Source organism: Vulpes vulpes, chromosome 1 (genome assembly GCF_048418805.1).
Source record: "Vulpes vulpes isolate BD-2025 chromosome 1, VulVul3, whole genome shotgun sequence".
Taxonomy (NCBI): Eukaryota; Metazoa; Chordata; class Mammalia; order Carnivora; family Canidae; genus Vulpes; species Vulpes vulpes.
This window is the reverse complement of record NC_132780.1, coordinates 114530024-114543835: the sequence shown is the minus strand read 5'-3', so window position 1 is coordinate 114543835 and position 13812 is coordinate 114530024. Positions and strand designations below refer to the sequence as shown.

The 13812-nt window shown below is 37.7% G+C and overlaps 1 protein-coding gene across 8 annotated transcripts in view; it reads right to left on the bottom strand.

Moving 5' to 3' along the window:
- Positions 1 to 13812, bottom strand: part of SLC35A5 (solute carrier family 35 member A5) — a 29203-nt gene that overhangs the window by 1428 nt on the left and 13963 nt on the right. For 3 of the 8 annotated variants that reach the window (XR_011994663.1, XR_011994665.1, XR_011994667.1), the window contains 3 exons: positions 9839 to 10619; positions 8085 to 8386; positions 932 to 1038 (listed from right to left, as the gene is read on the bottom strand). Coding sequence is in view for 3 of the 8 variants with exons in the window: in XM_025990042.2 (XP_025845827.1) it covers positions 8318 to 8386; positions 9839 to 10619 (850 nt within the window). In the remaining 5 variants the exon portion in view is untranslated. Of the gene's footprint in view, positions 1 to 688; positions 1039 to 6929; positions 8387 to 9838; positions 10620 to 13812 lie in introns of those variants that run through there. The other 5 variants (XM_025990042.2, XM_072723038.1, XM_025990044.2 and 2 more) reach the window with 2 other exon arrangements.

Sequence of the window (13812 nt, the reverse complement as noted above, 5' to 3'; positions counted from 1 at the left end):
ACCTTCACTCCTCCAGTCTATCGGTTGATACATGTGGCAAAGATGTTGGGTGAAGGAATGGGATGATTTTAAGTAGCTAAAACTGACCCTGGGCAAAATTTTCTTTGGCTTTCTACCTCCTCCATAAGAATCTTTTTCCTCTCACTTGGCCCTTTTCCAGGCCACTTTCCCATGATCCATTCCAGCTCAGGCTACAACCGGTAGGCTATAGGTACCACCCTTTCTAAGAAATCTAAAAGTGCAAAAGGAAATCCTTGAAGCAGAGAGGTAGGGAACAAACCACTTCTGGAAGACTGCCAATCTTTGGAAGCAAGGCTTGCTTCCCTTCCCAAAATGTTAGAGAAAGAATTAATTCCTCCTGTAGACTTCACCATCATTCGTTTCCTTCAGTCCTCTTTTCTATCTTTAGCTTATTTCCTTGTGATAAACACTCCTTAGAGAGTCAAAGTAGGGCAGGGTAGGCAGAGGCCCCCAAATTTGGCAAGTCCTGATCCACAATAGCTGTATGCAAAGAACCATCTGGTCATTCTGGTTCTTAATCCAAGACACTAGCTTGTAGATTAGACTCAAGTTATATGATCATTCAAACATTAATTGTATTTATACTATTTCCTGGGTAGTCTGCTAGAAAATACGAGTATAAAACAGAAAAAAAAAAAAAATCCCTGCACAGAAGCTCGCAGACCAGTAGAGAACAGTCATACACTCAGTTATTTATAAAATGCTGTGTATGGATAATCAATATTGGGTCCTCATGGGGGGTGGGAAGGTTAAGGGCACAGAGGGGAACAAGGAAAGATGAGTGGTGATAATCCTTCAGTCTTTTGGAATCTAGAATTATAAACTGTTCTTCCTGTCAAGCTCCACATGATGTGAGCAAGTGCCTCATATTGTCTCCATTGTCACCATGATCATGTCTTTGGATACTCACAATGCAAGCACCATTTCTTCTGGGAACTTCCCTCTCCCAGATTTAAGAAGTTGTCTACGTATCCACGGGAATATGGTGGCATTAATTCATTTGTAAACACCCTTTCCCTGAAATAAACCAAAATGGACAAAAATTAGTGAGCATATAGAAGAAAACTTCATCAAGATTGAAACTAGGGGTGATCCCTGGGTGGCTCAGCGGTTTGGCACCTGCCTTCGGCCCAGGGTGTGATCCTGGAGTCCCGGGATTGAGTCCCACATCAGGTTTCCTGAATGGAGCCTGCTTCTTGCTCTGCCTATGTCTCTGCCTCTCTCTCTGTTTCTCATGAATAAATAAAAGTCTTAAAAAAAAATTGAAACTAGGGAATGGCTTTAATCCTACAGCATAAACTTTGAGTAAACTATCTCCAACTTGGGGACACTTGGCAGGAGGAAAGATAAGTAATACATTTGTAGTCCATTGCCCATATAAGGGTCAGCTTAGAGGTCAAAGATAGTGACATGGCTGTGTCCTTATGTTCCCCCTTCTGACTCACCTAGCTTTCTAATTGGAGGAAGGAGGTTTGGAGGTGGGGGTGTCTATATGGAGGATAGAGTTGGTTTACAGCTAGGCTTGGAAATGCTTTATCTTTATCTCTGGGGAGATAAAGATGTCTTATTTTTGACTCTTGGCCAAGATTACAGCAGTGGGATTTATGAAGTGCTGTTTAAAGTCTGGAATTACTCTGGTGATCCCTAGGGTCAGTTTCTTCAATGATGGTTTCCAAATGGCCTAAAGATTAAATAAACCCAGCTGATTACATGGCCAGCAAGGCATAAAAATCCTGGAAAATTCTGCTTTGAGCTCCCCCAGAGTCAAGATTCCCCACACAGATCTTTCAGGCAAGAGACAATGGAGATGGTGTGGTCTGTATGAACAGAGGAGAACCCTGTAGAGCTTAGTCATGAGCTCTCTCTCTCTCGGACCTCCAATGTCTATGTTCCCCTTTTCTTACTGCACTGTATCCATTGCCTCTAAATAAAAGTGAGTATACTCTGTGGAGTCTGATGAGTTCTTTCAAATATAAGAACTTGGGATATCTTTGCAGGGTGGTGTGTGTATGTATATATATATGTATGTGTGTGTTCACATATGTATTTATGTATTTGTATACATATGTGTATATATATAATTTGCAAAGTATAAAATACATTTTATATAGCATATTAGATGTATATAATGTATTAAATATAATATATAAAATATTATGATATAGAAATATTCAATATAAAAAATCTAGCAGTAAATTTTACATCAGTAGAGAAAGTTCACGTGCTACTTTCAAAGCACTTCCTTTAACCTGACTTCTTACCAAAGCAGGGCGCTCCATCTAAAACAGAGGAATAAACTAAAACTCAAGTGACACCCCCTCCTCACAGATGGGAGACAGTTTTCCCCCATCTTTATGGGGCTGGCCCTCAAAGCAGAAGTTTCAATCAATATAGAAAAAAGCATCATTTGCAAAGTTTCCTCATTGCAACTTCTATGGTCCCTGCTTCCCAGTATCCAGGTAAAGAGCCACTAGGTTAAGGAGATTCTACTTATACCATTTTGTGGCACATATTTGGCCCCCTTGGAGTATTAAACTTTGTTTAAAGATGAGTACACAGAAACCTTAAAGAAATGACCCATATAATAGCCATTCAATCACTGTTCTAGGCTTAAAAGACAGCTCCCCCCCCACACACAAAACAGCTCATATATAAAAGGAAAAAAGATACACATACACACATCAATACACAACAAAATAGCAGGGAAACATTTAACGTCTTGTAAAACTAAATGGTAAAAAAAGAGATTTCTGATAGTAAAAAAGGGTGACCAAGAAATATTTTCCAGACAAGCCGTTATTTATGTTCAGTGACTACAGACAGTAATAAAAAGAAATGTAAAATCTGCTTGAGCAATGCGACTAGAAAAAGTGCTGTTAGTAAATAATTGCTAGATGCTTAAAAAAAAAAAAGAAAAAACAAACCCAAATCTCAGGGAGTGTATCAGCCAAAAGCCCTTTCAGAAGAGAAAATATCTATTTCACGGCAGCTTCCAGTTGAGAGACAAATTAGCATTAAGAAGTTATGAATGAGGAAATTATGTTATGAACAAATTAAGTTTAATTAGCTGTGATAATTAGAATTAGTATTAATTCTTGAAAGAAAAGGTATATAACAAGGAACAAAAACTGAATGAACTTCCAAATTTCACCATGTCTATGGCAGCATTAATTCCAAAAGGTATCAATCACTATTTTATGTCCTCACTGAGAGGACACTCTCAATTAAACACATTATTTTTTGTGACTTAAAATTTTTACTTTATATTTCTTTAAAGAACTCTTAAAGACATACCTACCATTTCTGGTTACACAAAAAGGGAAACTGGAAGTTAAATAAATTAATTAAGCTATTTCTAAAACACCTTTCCATTTTGAGCCAAAAATCTTTTGAATAACATTCTGGCGTAGAGCTGCAGATGTCTGAGGTTTCCAGAATTCTCTGTGCCCTTGAGAGAACTGATCATGATGTAGCATTTCTTAAGTTTCTCTGTCTCCAGGGTTTTTAAAAACTTTCAAGCTATTGACACCCAATTTGTAAAATGTAATGCTGGCATGTTCCTGATCTTACTGGGAGGTCTCATTGCAAGATTTTCAGGCAACAACAGGACTCTTATGCTCTCCTCAAATGGTTTGGGTTTTTTGAGGGGGGCAGGGAGGAGGGTGCAGAGGAAGAGAGAGAATCTTAAATGGGCTCCGCACCCAGCACAGACCCTACATGGGGCTCGCTCTCACAACCCTGAGAGTATGACCTGAGCTGAAATCAAGAGTTGAGGCTTAACCAACTGAGCCACCCAGGCACCCCTCTCCTCAAATGGTTTTTAAGTGGTTCGTTGACTGAAACGTTGTCTAGTCACACCAAATGCCTATATGTGCAAGCAAAGACAACTTCATTATTATACCACAAAGCAGCAGTCATTTTAACCTGCCATTGCTTAAGGTATTCCAGTTTCAGAAATGGTAATGTGAAAACATAGGAGTCTTAGAGAAGACAAGATGCAGTATAGCAAACCTGGATAAAATCCTCAAGCTTATTAGAAGAAAACTGAGAGTTGGGAGGAAATAGCCTAAGTTCCTCATCTCAGTGAAAGGAGTTGAGGACTATATTTTAATTTTTCAAATTGCTAAGTTTATAAATAAGGTTCTAAATTTGCTTTTTTAAATGTAAAAGTAATTACTAGTGATGAAATGGATTAGAAAGAGAAGTAGAATAAATGTCAAATACTACAAGAAACTCTCAGACTGGCTCAAAATAACAAACCAATACCAACTTTCTCAAAAAAAGTTATTGTGTACTAAAGGACCAGCCAAACTACACTTAGTAATTCAATAAAAATATGCAAACAACCACAGAAAGAATACAGATCTCATTTCTAACTAAATGTACGAAACCAGAAATTAATGAAAGTATGAATAGAAACCTCAACCCCACAATTCTTGACTCAAAACAGACTAGTTTGAAAATAATAATACCATATTTTAAGGTCTGTGGGGGTTGGCCTAATATGTATTTATGACAGGAAATGTTTCTACTAGTTATAAAAATGCTCATTAACAAACAAGAAAGGAAATAAATGCATTTCAAGTACATAAGATGGAAAAAGAACATAAAACAAATCTTAGAAAAATGGAACACAAACTTCAATAAAATAAAAATTAGAAACTGCTTGTTAACTTATTTTAAGAAAATACAGAAGCCATTCACACACAAAATTAAGAATATAGAACTATAGTTACAGAAAATTAAAAGAATTACAAGACTGATTCAAAAATTCCTATGCAAATAAATTTGAAAATCTGGATGATCTTTTAGCAAAATATAAGTGACAAAGTAGACCCAGAAGAGGACAAAGAATAAATAGAAAATGTTGGGGGGGGGGGGTGAGTACTCAAAAAATGCCAAGCTGAGGCAATTCTATTGGTGACTTCTTTTCAAAACTTTAGGGAACACATAAAGCTGACGTTTTAAAAATCTTTCCAGGGCACCGAGGCCAATGGGAGTTGGCAGCTTGACCCACACCACATCCGTATGGGATTGTCAGGGACATGGGTTGATAAATCCCGGCAGGATTAAATGCATTACTGGCAATGTCAGCAGGTTTTTATCTTGGCAGAGACAGGATGGTGCTTGAAGCAAGTAAAATAGCAAAAGAGGGCAAATGTTCTGCAGGTTAAAGGGATTTATTGTGATTTTATTCGAGCAAAACAACCCCTTCTCACTAAACTCATATTTGAATTGGAAGTTGACTATATTTTAGCTTTTATAGCTACGTTCCTATTTCAATTTGCAAATTTGTTTTGGTTTTCATATGAGCAAAAAAGTTTATACTTCATATTATGTTTGTATGAATTTATATAACAGCAAAGAAGAAAAAGGTCAAAGTTGAGATCTGTGAGAAAAAAAAAATTCTCTTAAAAGAGGAATATATATTACTCAATTTCAGAAAGTCAGCTCTAAGTGTCAGAGAAGGAGAACCACTGTCTTTCTTTTGAGTTTGGCTTTCTCTGCCTCTTCACACTGGAGTGGCAAGAGTTGGTGAGGAAAATCAAGATTTACATATAAGAGAGAAGAGCCAAGGAGGAACCTGGGCTGTCTTGGGTCAAGCCTGTTAGGTCTGTTCAGAAAATTGAAGGGATTCCCTGCAGCTCCAGTCTAGTCCAACTCATATGCAATGGGATTTCCACGTGGGGATTGAGGCAAGCCTTAAGAGTTGTAAACAAAATAATCTGGCCCCGAGTCTCCTCTGCATGTGGACTCTATGCAGCAGGACACAGCTGGCCAAGGATCTGGGATCCTGTGTCTAGGCCATCTTTCCCTCTACAAGCAGCATCCACATCCTGCTTCCGCTCAGGATTAGGCACATTGCTGGACCTAAGTTTGGTCCTGGGGCCAGTGAAAGAGCTGGAAGCAGGTCACTGCAGGCCATACCTGTGGCCCAATCAAAGGCTATTTGGAAGCTGTGAAGCAAACAGATTTAGCACATCAGTTATAGAAGTTTTAGATGCTTAACAGAGCATCTAAAAATAAGAAGGGCCTTCAGAAATCACTTAGGCCAACTTCTATACCAATGAAGGAATCTCTTCTAAACCATTCTGATGGTACAGTCTCTCCCTGAAAACTTTAGTAATTGAGAATTCATTACTACTCTCTACCACTCTGCAGGAGGACCTTTTCTACTGTTGAAAAGAATCATTTGTCAGGAGGGTCTCACTTACAAGGAAAGAGTAACCATCACCCTAAAATTTTCACTACACTTTGGTTCTTTGGATAGAAAAAACTACTTTTTCCACATGACAATTGTTCTTCTCCCCAGGTTATACACTGTCTCCAAGAGCACCTGAGGTGATAAGCTATGGTTTCAGGACCTCTGACCTTCCAGTTAGCTATTCTCCTTTTAAAGCACTAGTGCCCGCAAAGTACTGCAGCACACCCACATCAGAACTTTACACTTTACTTCTTTTTCTTTATCCTATTAAGTGGTCAATTAACACAAGTAAACCTATAATTACAGATTAAGTCATTGTAAATAAGAAAATCAAGCTCCACGAAGTAGTAAAATCCACTTTATGTAATGTATTTAATGTAGGCAATACCTTTGCCAATAATATTGTAATTTTTTCTGTTCCATAAGATAGATTATTTTACATTTTTCCTAAAAGTGAGGTCTTTCTATACCTGATTTCCTTACCTTTAACGTGAATTGCCATATTAATGTAATCTCCCTCTTTCATAACATGGAGGGCTATACCTATGATAAGGTGAACAGTTTCTCTACTCTCAGAAGTCAAGATCTACTGAAAAATACAATTTCAAAAGTTGCTTGGATTTCTTGCTTCGCTCCATTTTTTTAAATGAAAATGAAAAAGAACTCTGTATCCCACCTCACATGACAGTGATAACTCAAGATAAAGGTTTAATAATTATTTTATTTATAAATTTCCACCAACTTTTGCCTGTCATATTATTCCAGGTATCACAGATGGATTATTTACAGTATTATCACATGTTCATCTGCATGAAAATCAGGGAAAAGAAGAGATATACAGAGTACATGAAGATGACATCTTATAGTTCACATTTACAGTGTAGTGCTTTGTAAACATACAGGCTTATAAACTAGGCCTGTCCTATCATAATCCAGCTGCATGACCTTGGGTAAGTCACTTCTGTTTTCTCACTTTTAAATTATCTATCACCTGACTTCTCTACTTCATACTTAATTGGCAGCATGCAAAAATACCTCAAAAAATATCATGCATTGAAGCGTCAATATAATTACTGTACTTTATGTTTCCTCATTTTAGAGTAAGAGTACCCATATTTCTATGAAAGGCATTTGTTTGCAAAGTGATCCTTTTAAGAGAACTCTTAGGCATTAATTTTACTGACAGTCTTAAGCCAATGCCTCAATTCTTAGTAACAGGGTATGATAGTGAGATACACAACAATCTTAAGTTCTAGTTAGTAACTAATACAATGAAATGACTCAATAGATCCCTAAAATACTCCAAAAGTAATGAGGTAAAACCCAGGAGAAAAAAAGTCCATCGTGGCTTACTTAAATGATTTAAAATCCAAGTGAGAATCGTGGTAATTGGGAACCAACTTTTACCTAAATTGAAGCTTATTTGTGCAGAGAAACATCAAAAGATAATCAGTGAAAATCATATTCTCTATGAATTTCTGAAAATTAAAATTCTAACACTTTTGTTTCTGAAAAATTGCTTCTTTGTCAAAACATCTGGCACAGACTACACTGCCCTCAAATCAATGTTGTAGCCAGATGGTAAAGTCCTTCTGTCAAATTTTTTAGAAAGAGTCACATTGCTTTTTAACTGTCAAGTGAGTATCTCTAGGGTTTCAAAATTCAAGGTACAACCTGGAGGATATTTATGATACGTAAGGGAAGACTTTAGCATGCAGAATGGAACTACATAATTATGAATATCTGGCAAACCGATCGCTATTTGTGTATTTATAGGGTAGAGTCAACATGATTATTATGAGTTTTTGGAACCCTGGAGGAGAAGGGAAATAATGTGGGAAGTGTCTTGTCGACTTACCAAGTACCATTAATGCAGTCTCCAGACTATTACTCCCATCAGTTCCTTAGAACATTTTAGCCTTTGGGGACTCTAAGCCTTGGATGGAACTATTCAGGGAGTGGTTAGATATATGCAAACAGTTATTATGCTTGAGAAATGTTCTTGTTTATCAAAGTGAAAAGATAAACATCACACATGCTGAAAATGTGAAAATAAGGGTTTCTGAGAGTTGTCAATCATTTCGGTACCAATTAAAAAGTATCTTCATCTGATTCAACGTCACTTTTCGGTTTGGTAAGTCTCTCCAATTCTTCTCCATCCTAAAAGAAAGATGAAATCAGTAATTACAACAAACCTAGAAATGTATAATTTTTAATGATTACTAAGGAGAAACACTGACAAATTTATTTCACTAAACTACAACTATAATCTAGTCAAATGAAATTAAATAACTACTGATGTTCTTAGAAAGTGAATTTTAGACACATAATGAGATCACAAAAAAATCGATATACATCTCAGTACTTGAATTCCAAAGTTAACAGGAATGCAGTAAGGAGCACCCTCTGCTGGTCTTGAAGGGAAATAACTAGTGGTTTGAGAAAGTATAAACTAGGTCATTACCTAAATCTGTATATATATTTTTTTACCTGAAAAGTAGGGCAAGCAGTGTTATCAGACCACTGGAAAAGAATACAGGACTTTTGAAACTATACTCTGGCCAAGATCAGGGTATTTGGGACTCACCCTTTTAATAATTTTTTCATCTTAAGAATCTGCTGTATCACCACTTCAGAGATATCACTGATGGAAAGCTCTACTACGAATAGGCAAGAGATTTTCCCAAAGAGAAATGTTCATTTTGCTAAGTACTTAATATTCTGTGTGTTCATGAAAATTGTAAATTTAAAGCTAGTTAGAGGGACACCTGGGTGGCTCAGCAGTTGAGTGCCTGCCTTCGGCCCAGGTCGTGATCCTGGAGTCCCAGGATCTAGTCCTGTAATCGGGCTCCCTGCATGGAGCCTGCTTCTCCCTCTGCCTGTGTCTCTGCCTTTCTCTGTGTCTCTCATGAATAAATAAATAAAATCTTTAAGAAAAAGAAAAGAATTATAAGGAACTTGCAAAATAATACTTATCCAGGGTCACTGCATAAGTATTTTTCTAGGAAGTATTTTTCTCTTACTCATGAAGACCCTTTTCAAAAATCACCTTCTTAATGAGGTAAGACCTAGCCTTCTGGCACACTGGGGTTTCAACTCAGGGAAAATCAAGGAGCCAGGCCTTCCATTTATATTTAACAAGACTTACTAATATCAAAGATCAACTTTTCTTATGAATGAGGTATATTTCCCTGACGATGGTGGAGTGGAAAGAGCAAGGCACTAGGGATCAGACCTCATAGATTTAGTATCTTTTACATCCTTTCTATAACCCATGTAGTCTGAGTCTGTTTATTTATTTACCAAACCAGAAAGACTGGCCAGGGTAACCTGTGGGATATCTCCCAGCTCTGTAGCTCTATAATATTCTAAGATACAACTAACACAGAAGGTCCTTGAAACTGTGATTTATATTTTTTCTCCACCCCTAACAGCATTATCACAAGCCCTTGAACATGTAAAGCCCAGTGAATGTTAGTTGAATAATTTTTAAAAGTCACAGAAATCCAATGCATCCTTTGATAAAATAAGCACTGACCGATTTCTCTTCTTGTGTAACCATGTGTCAAATTTAGGAAGAATAGGCAAAAGGCAGCAGCCTCCCAAACTTACCCCAGAGGAGCGCTCCCAAAGACTGCCGCCTAGATCTCGGACTCTTTCTTGCCTAGGTGCATATTCCAGACCTTGAGGCTTGCTGGCTTTGTAAATAAATATGGAGAGAAGAACTGAGGGAGCTTCTAAGAAAAATTCTAGGGAGGGCCTGAAGTCAAAGACCAGCACAGACACTGTTGTGATGATGACAGTGGTGACCTGGGCCATCAAGACATGGAACATGTTATCCAGGAACTTCAGGATAAAAGCCACGGAGAGGCCCTGGAATGCAGTCACAAAAATAAGAGCAACTGAAAACACATTGTGGCCATAGAAAACCCCGCAGTTCTTAATCTGATTACGGTTACTGCCCTGAAGGCCCAGCGTCAGTCCATTAAAAAGGATGCCAAAGAAATAGAGTTTGCTGTTCTGTATGAAGATGCTTTCGGTGAGCTGGTTCCCTTCCTTCAGTATCTTTTCATTATAGATGTTGGCCATTGAAGAAATAAAACACTGGACGATGATCAGCACATGGCCCAAGCCGAGACGGATGTGGCTAAAAACCATGGCTGTGGCGTTCCACTTAGCTTCAGGAAAAGTCCATGCCTTTTCCGTGCAGTTGTCTTTTCTGGGACACTCACTTCTGAAAAGAAGGCAGGAATTGGATGGGCTGAAGAAGGCATCGTGATGAAATCCATGCCCTGCCAGGTTATGCTGGGACGTTTCGGTCCCAGCAGTGAGAGCCACAATGGACAGGAACAGAATCAGGAGGGAAGCCCATTGTATCCAACTTAGATGCCTCCTGTTCAAAGAGGAAGAACAAGATTTTACTACTGTTTCCCTCCCTCCCTTCGCCCTGTCGACTGTTTCTACTGAAAACTCAGACACTTGAAGTACTTGGTTGAATAAACTAGACTGTTTTTGCTCCCCTTCCTGATCCAAGTTCAAAGGAAACCTGTTGGTGTCTCTGCTTCTTAAGCTTGGTATTTTTTATTTACCCCTGTAATAATTGCCCTTTAATGCCATTCAGTCATTTCACCTCATTGTAAGTTTCCTTTTAACTTTAGATTTAACTAAGTCTCCTTTTTGCCTCCAGAGCTGATCTTAGATCTTCGTTACAATAACTTTTTGTCTTGCTATGAGGTAAGTTATGGTAGAGATTCTCAATCCGATTTCCACGAACATGAATTCGGAGCTTTAGAAATCCGTGAATCCTTGCAGTGAGTGCCAATTCTTCTATACAGGTGATTTCCCAGCCCCACCCCCATCAATCCCATAGACTCTTCAAAGCTCTGTCAAATTTCAAAGGTGTTTGTGACCCAAAAACTATTTAAGGAGGGAGCCTGCTCTTAGATCCATGGCCTAATCATAAAGCATTTTATAGCAAACTACTGGTTGGGACAGCATGGAAAAAAATATTTTTAGTGTTTCAGTTTACAAAGTCTTAACAATGCTTTATCTCTTTACTTATTTTGCCTCAACACAAACCACAAACTTGTGTGATATAGAAGACAAACATATTATCAATCTGTTCTGTGGATTCATTCAGTTCAAAAGACATTTAAATAAGCAACTACTATGTGCCAGGTTACTATGTGCCTGGGGAGATAAGACTTGATCTCCATCCTCAAGGAATTTACACTTTAATAGGGGAAAAGCCATGAAACTAAATAATGCAAACATAATATGTGACAAGTGATACACAGAACCATTGGGTCACAATAAGGAAGGAACCCTTGAGTCCATAAATGGAGTCGGGCATTGTTTCAAAGAAAAAAAAATGACCCTTGAAGTGAAACATAAAAAATAAACTGGAATCTGCCATGTGAAAAGGTAGTTGGTGATATATCCAGCCAGAGGGAAGTCTATACAAAGACAACAAATGTACAATGTTGACTAAGGATAGCGGAGTAGCTGACACAGGTTGGGGTAGATAGGAGGAACAAAATCTTCAAGTGTAAAGATGAATTAGTCAGATGAAGAGGGAACACACACACAGAAAACATAAGTAAAGGAAGAAGTGTAAAGCATCAGGTAAGAAATGGAAGTTTTAAGACTTTTGGAGCATTTACTGGATACCTTCTATGGGTCGGGCAATTTCTGTTCTAAGGAAGAAAACAGAGCTCTGAGAGGTTAACAGACTTCCCTTTCTTAAGGTCATGTATTTATGAAAAAGCAAGGAGGGGATCTGAACCATGGTGTGCATGTCTTCTTTTTGGACCAATGCACCTCTAAAGCATAATGTTTAAGGAGAATGAGTCCCCAAGGAGCATATATACAGGAAGAGGTATCTGATATCACTAATGCTTTCACAGAGCGTCATGGATTGAAATTGATAAATGCACACAAACCTAGACAGCAGCACGCACATGCACCCTATCATGCCTTCTCACGTATGCACTTTCTAACAACCAGACCTAGCATTTAGTTATGAGGCTACTATGCCAGGAGGTCAGAAACTATGTACTAATTACATAAATTTCTACAGGTGTAGCTGGTATGCAGTAAGTGGTAGAAAACAAATTGACTGGAAATAGAAAAGAGACATGAAAAGTATATGCTGGGCAGCCCGGGTGGCTCAGCGGTTTAGCGCCACCTTCAGGCCAGGACCAGATCCTGGAGTCCCGGGATCGAGTCTCGTGTTGGGCTCCCTGCATGGAGCCTGCCTCTCCCTCTGCCTGTGTCTCTGCCACTCTCTCTCTCTCTGTCTCATAAATAAACAAACAAACAAATAATTTTTAAAAAAGAAAAGTATATGCCCAATTTACAAAAACCATTATATAACCAATTATTGGATATTAAGACAAATAAAGTAATAATATAACTATAATTCCTTTAGAAGTTTTCCATTCTGAGAGCTATAGATTTTCCACTAATGCTGACATTGAGAAAAAAGAATCGAATTAAAGTCTTAAACAAGTTAATCAGTACTACTGTAAACATTGTTCATTTAAGATAATGATCCAGAAGAAGGTAAAAATTATTAAGAGTTAGGCTGAAAATGGTAGATTTTCAGCAAAGAAAATAAAGCTTAATAAATTATCCCATAAAGTCAGCTGATAGGTGCTTTTATAAATGACAATTCATGAAAGAATTTGCTTCTCACAGTTTAGTGGATACAACTGGTAGAAACTCACCTGATTTCTCCACTGCCCCAGTAAATAATCTGTAAACCATTTGGATTTTTTTTAGTATAAATGTTCAATTTAATTTCAGTATAATAAAGACAAAAAAAAAAAAAAAAAAAGCAACTAACTTGTCACCCTGCAAAGTAACTTTAACATAAAAGGTTTAAACTTATTTTGTCAACATTTTCTTCACTGTATATAGCTTTAAAAAAATATCAGAAATTTGTGAGATATAGATTTACAAACAAGGCAAGAACATATACTCTCACATTCCTGGTGAGTTAATTCTGCCTTAAAGGGGCTCAAGTTATTAGTAATAAGATAGAAATTACAAGAAATCCTTTGACAGAGGTAAGAAACGATTTTAGCTGGAAATCATGATGGTCTCATTTCTTCTCCTAGATAGGCAAATCATATGTCTAAATACTTACTAGAGCCAAATCTATCTCAAAAGTTTGGGATATTAATTTTTCTTTGTTAATATTAAATGAGAAATTAACACTTAGAATAAAACTTTTTCGGGACACCTGAGTGGCTCAGTGGTTGAACGTCTGCCTCTGGCTCAGGACGTGATCCCAGGATGTGGGATCCAGTCCCACATCGGGCTCCTTGCAGGGAACCTGCTTCTCCCTCTGCCTGTGTCTCTGCCTCTTTGTGTGTCTCTCATGAATAAATACATAAAATCTTAAAAAAAAAAAAAAAACTTTTTCGATGAATAAAGGATAGTAATATCCACCTTCGAAACTGAGTGCTTACAGCTAGAAGGCTATTCTATCTGAGGGCTTCTGCTCCCAAATGAACTGCTTGCTCACAAAGAGTCTCTGTTCCTAACTGTGTTTTTGCCAGGTGACCTCATTATTGTAATTA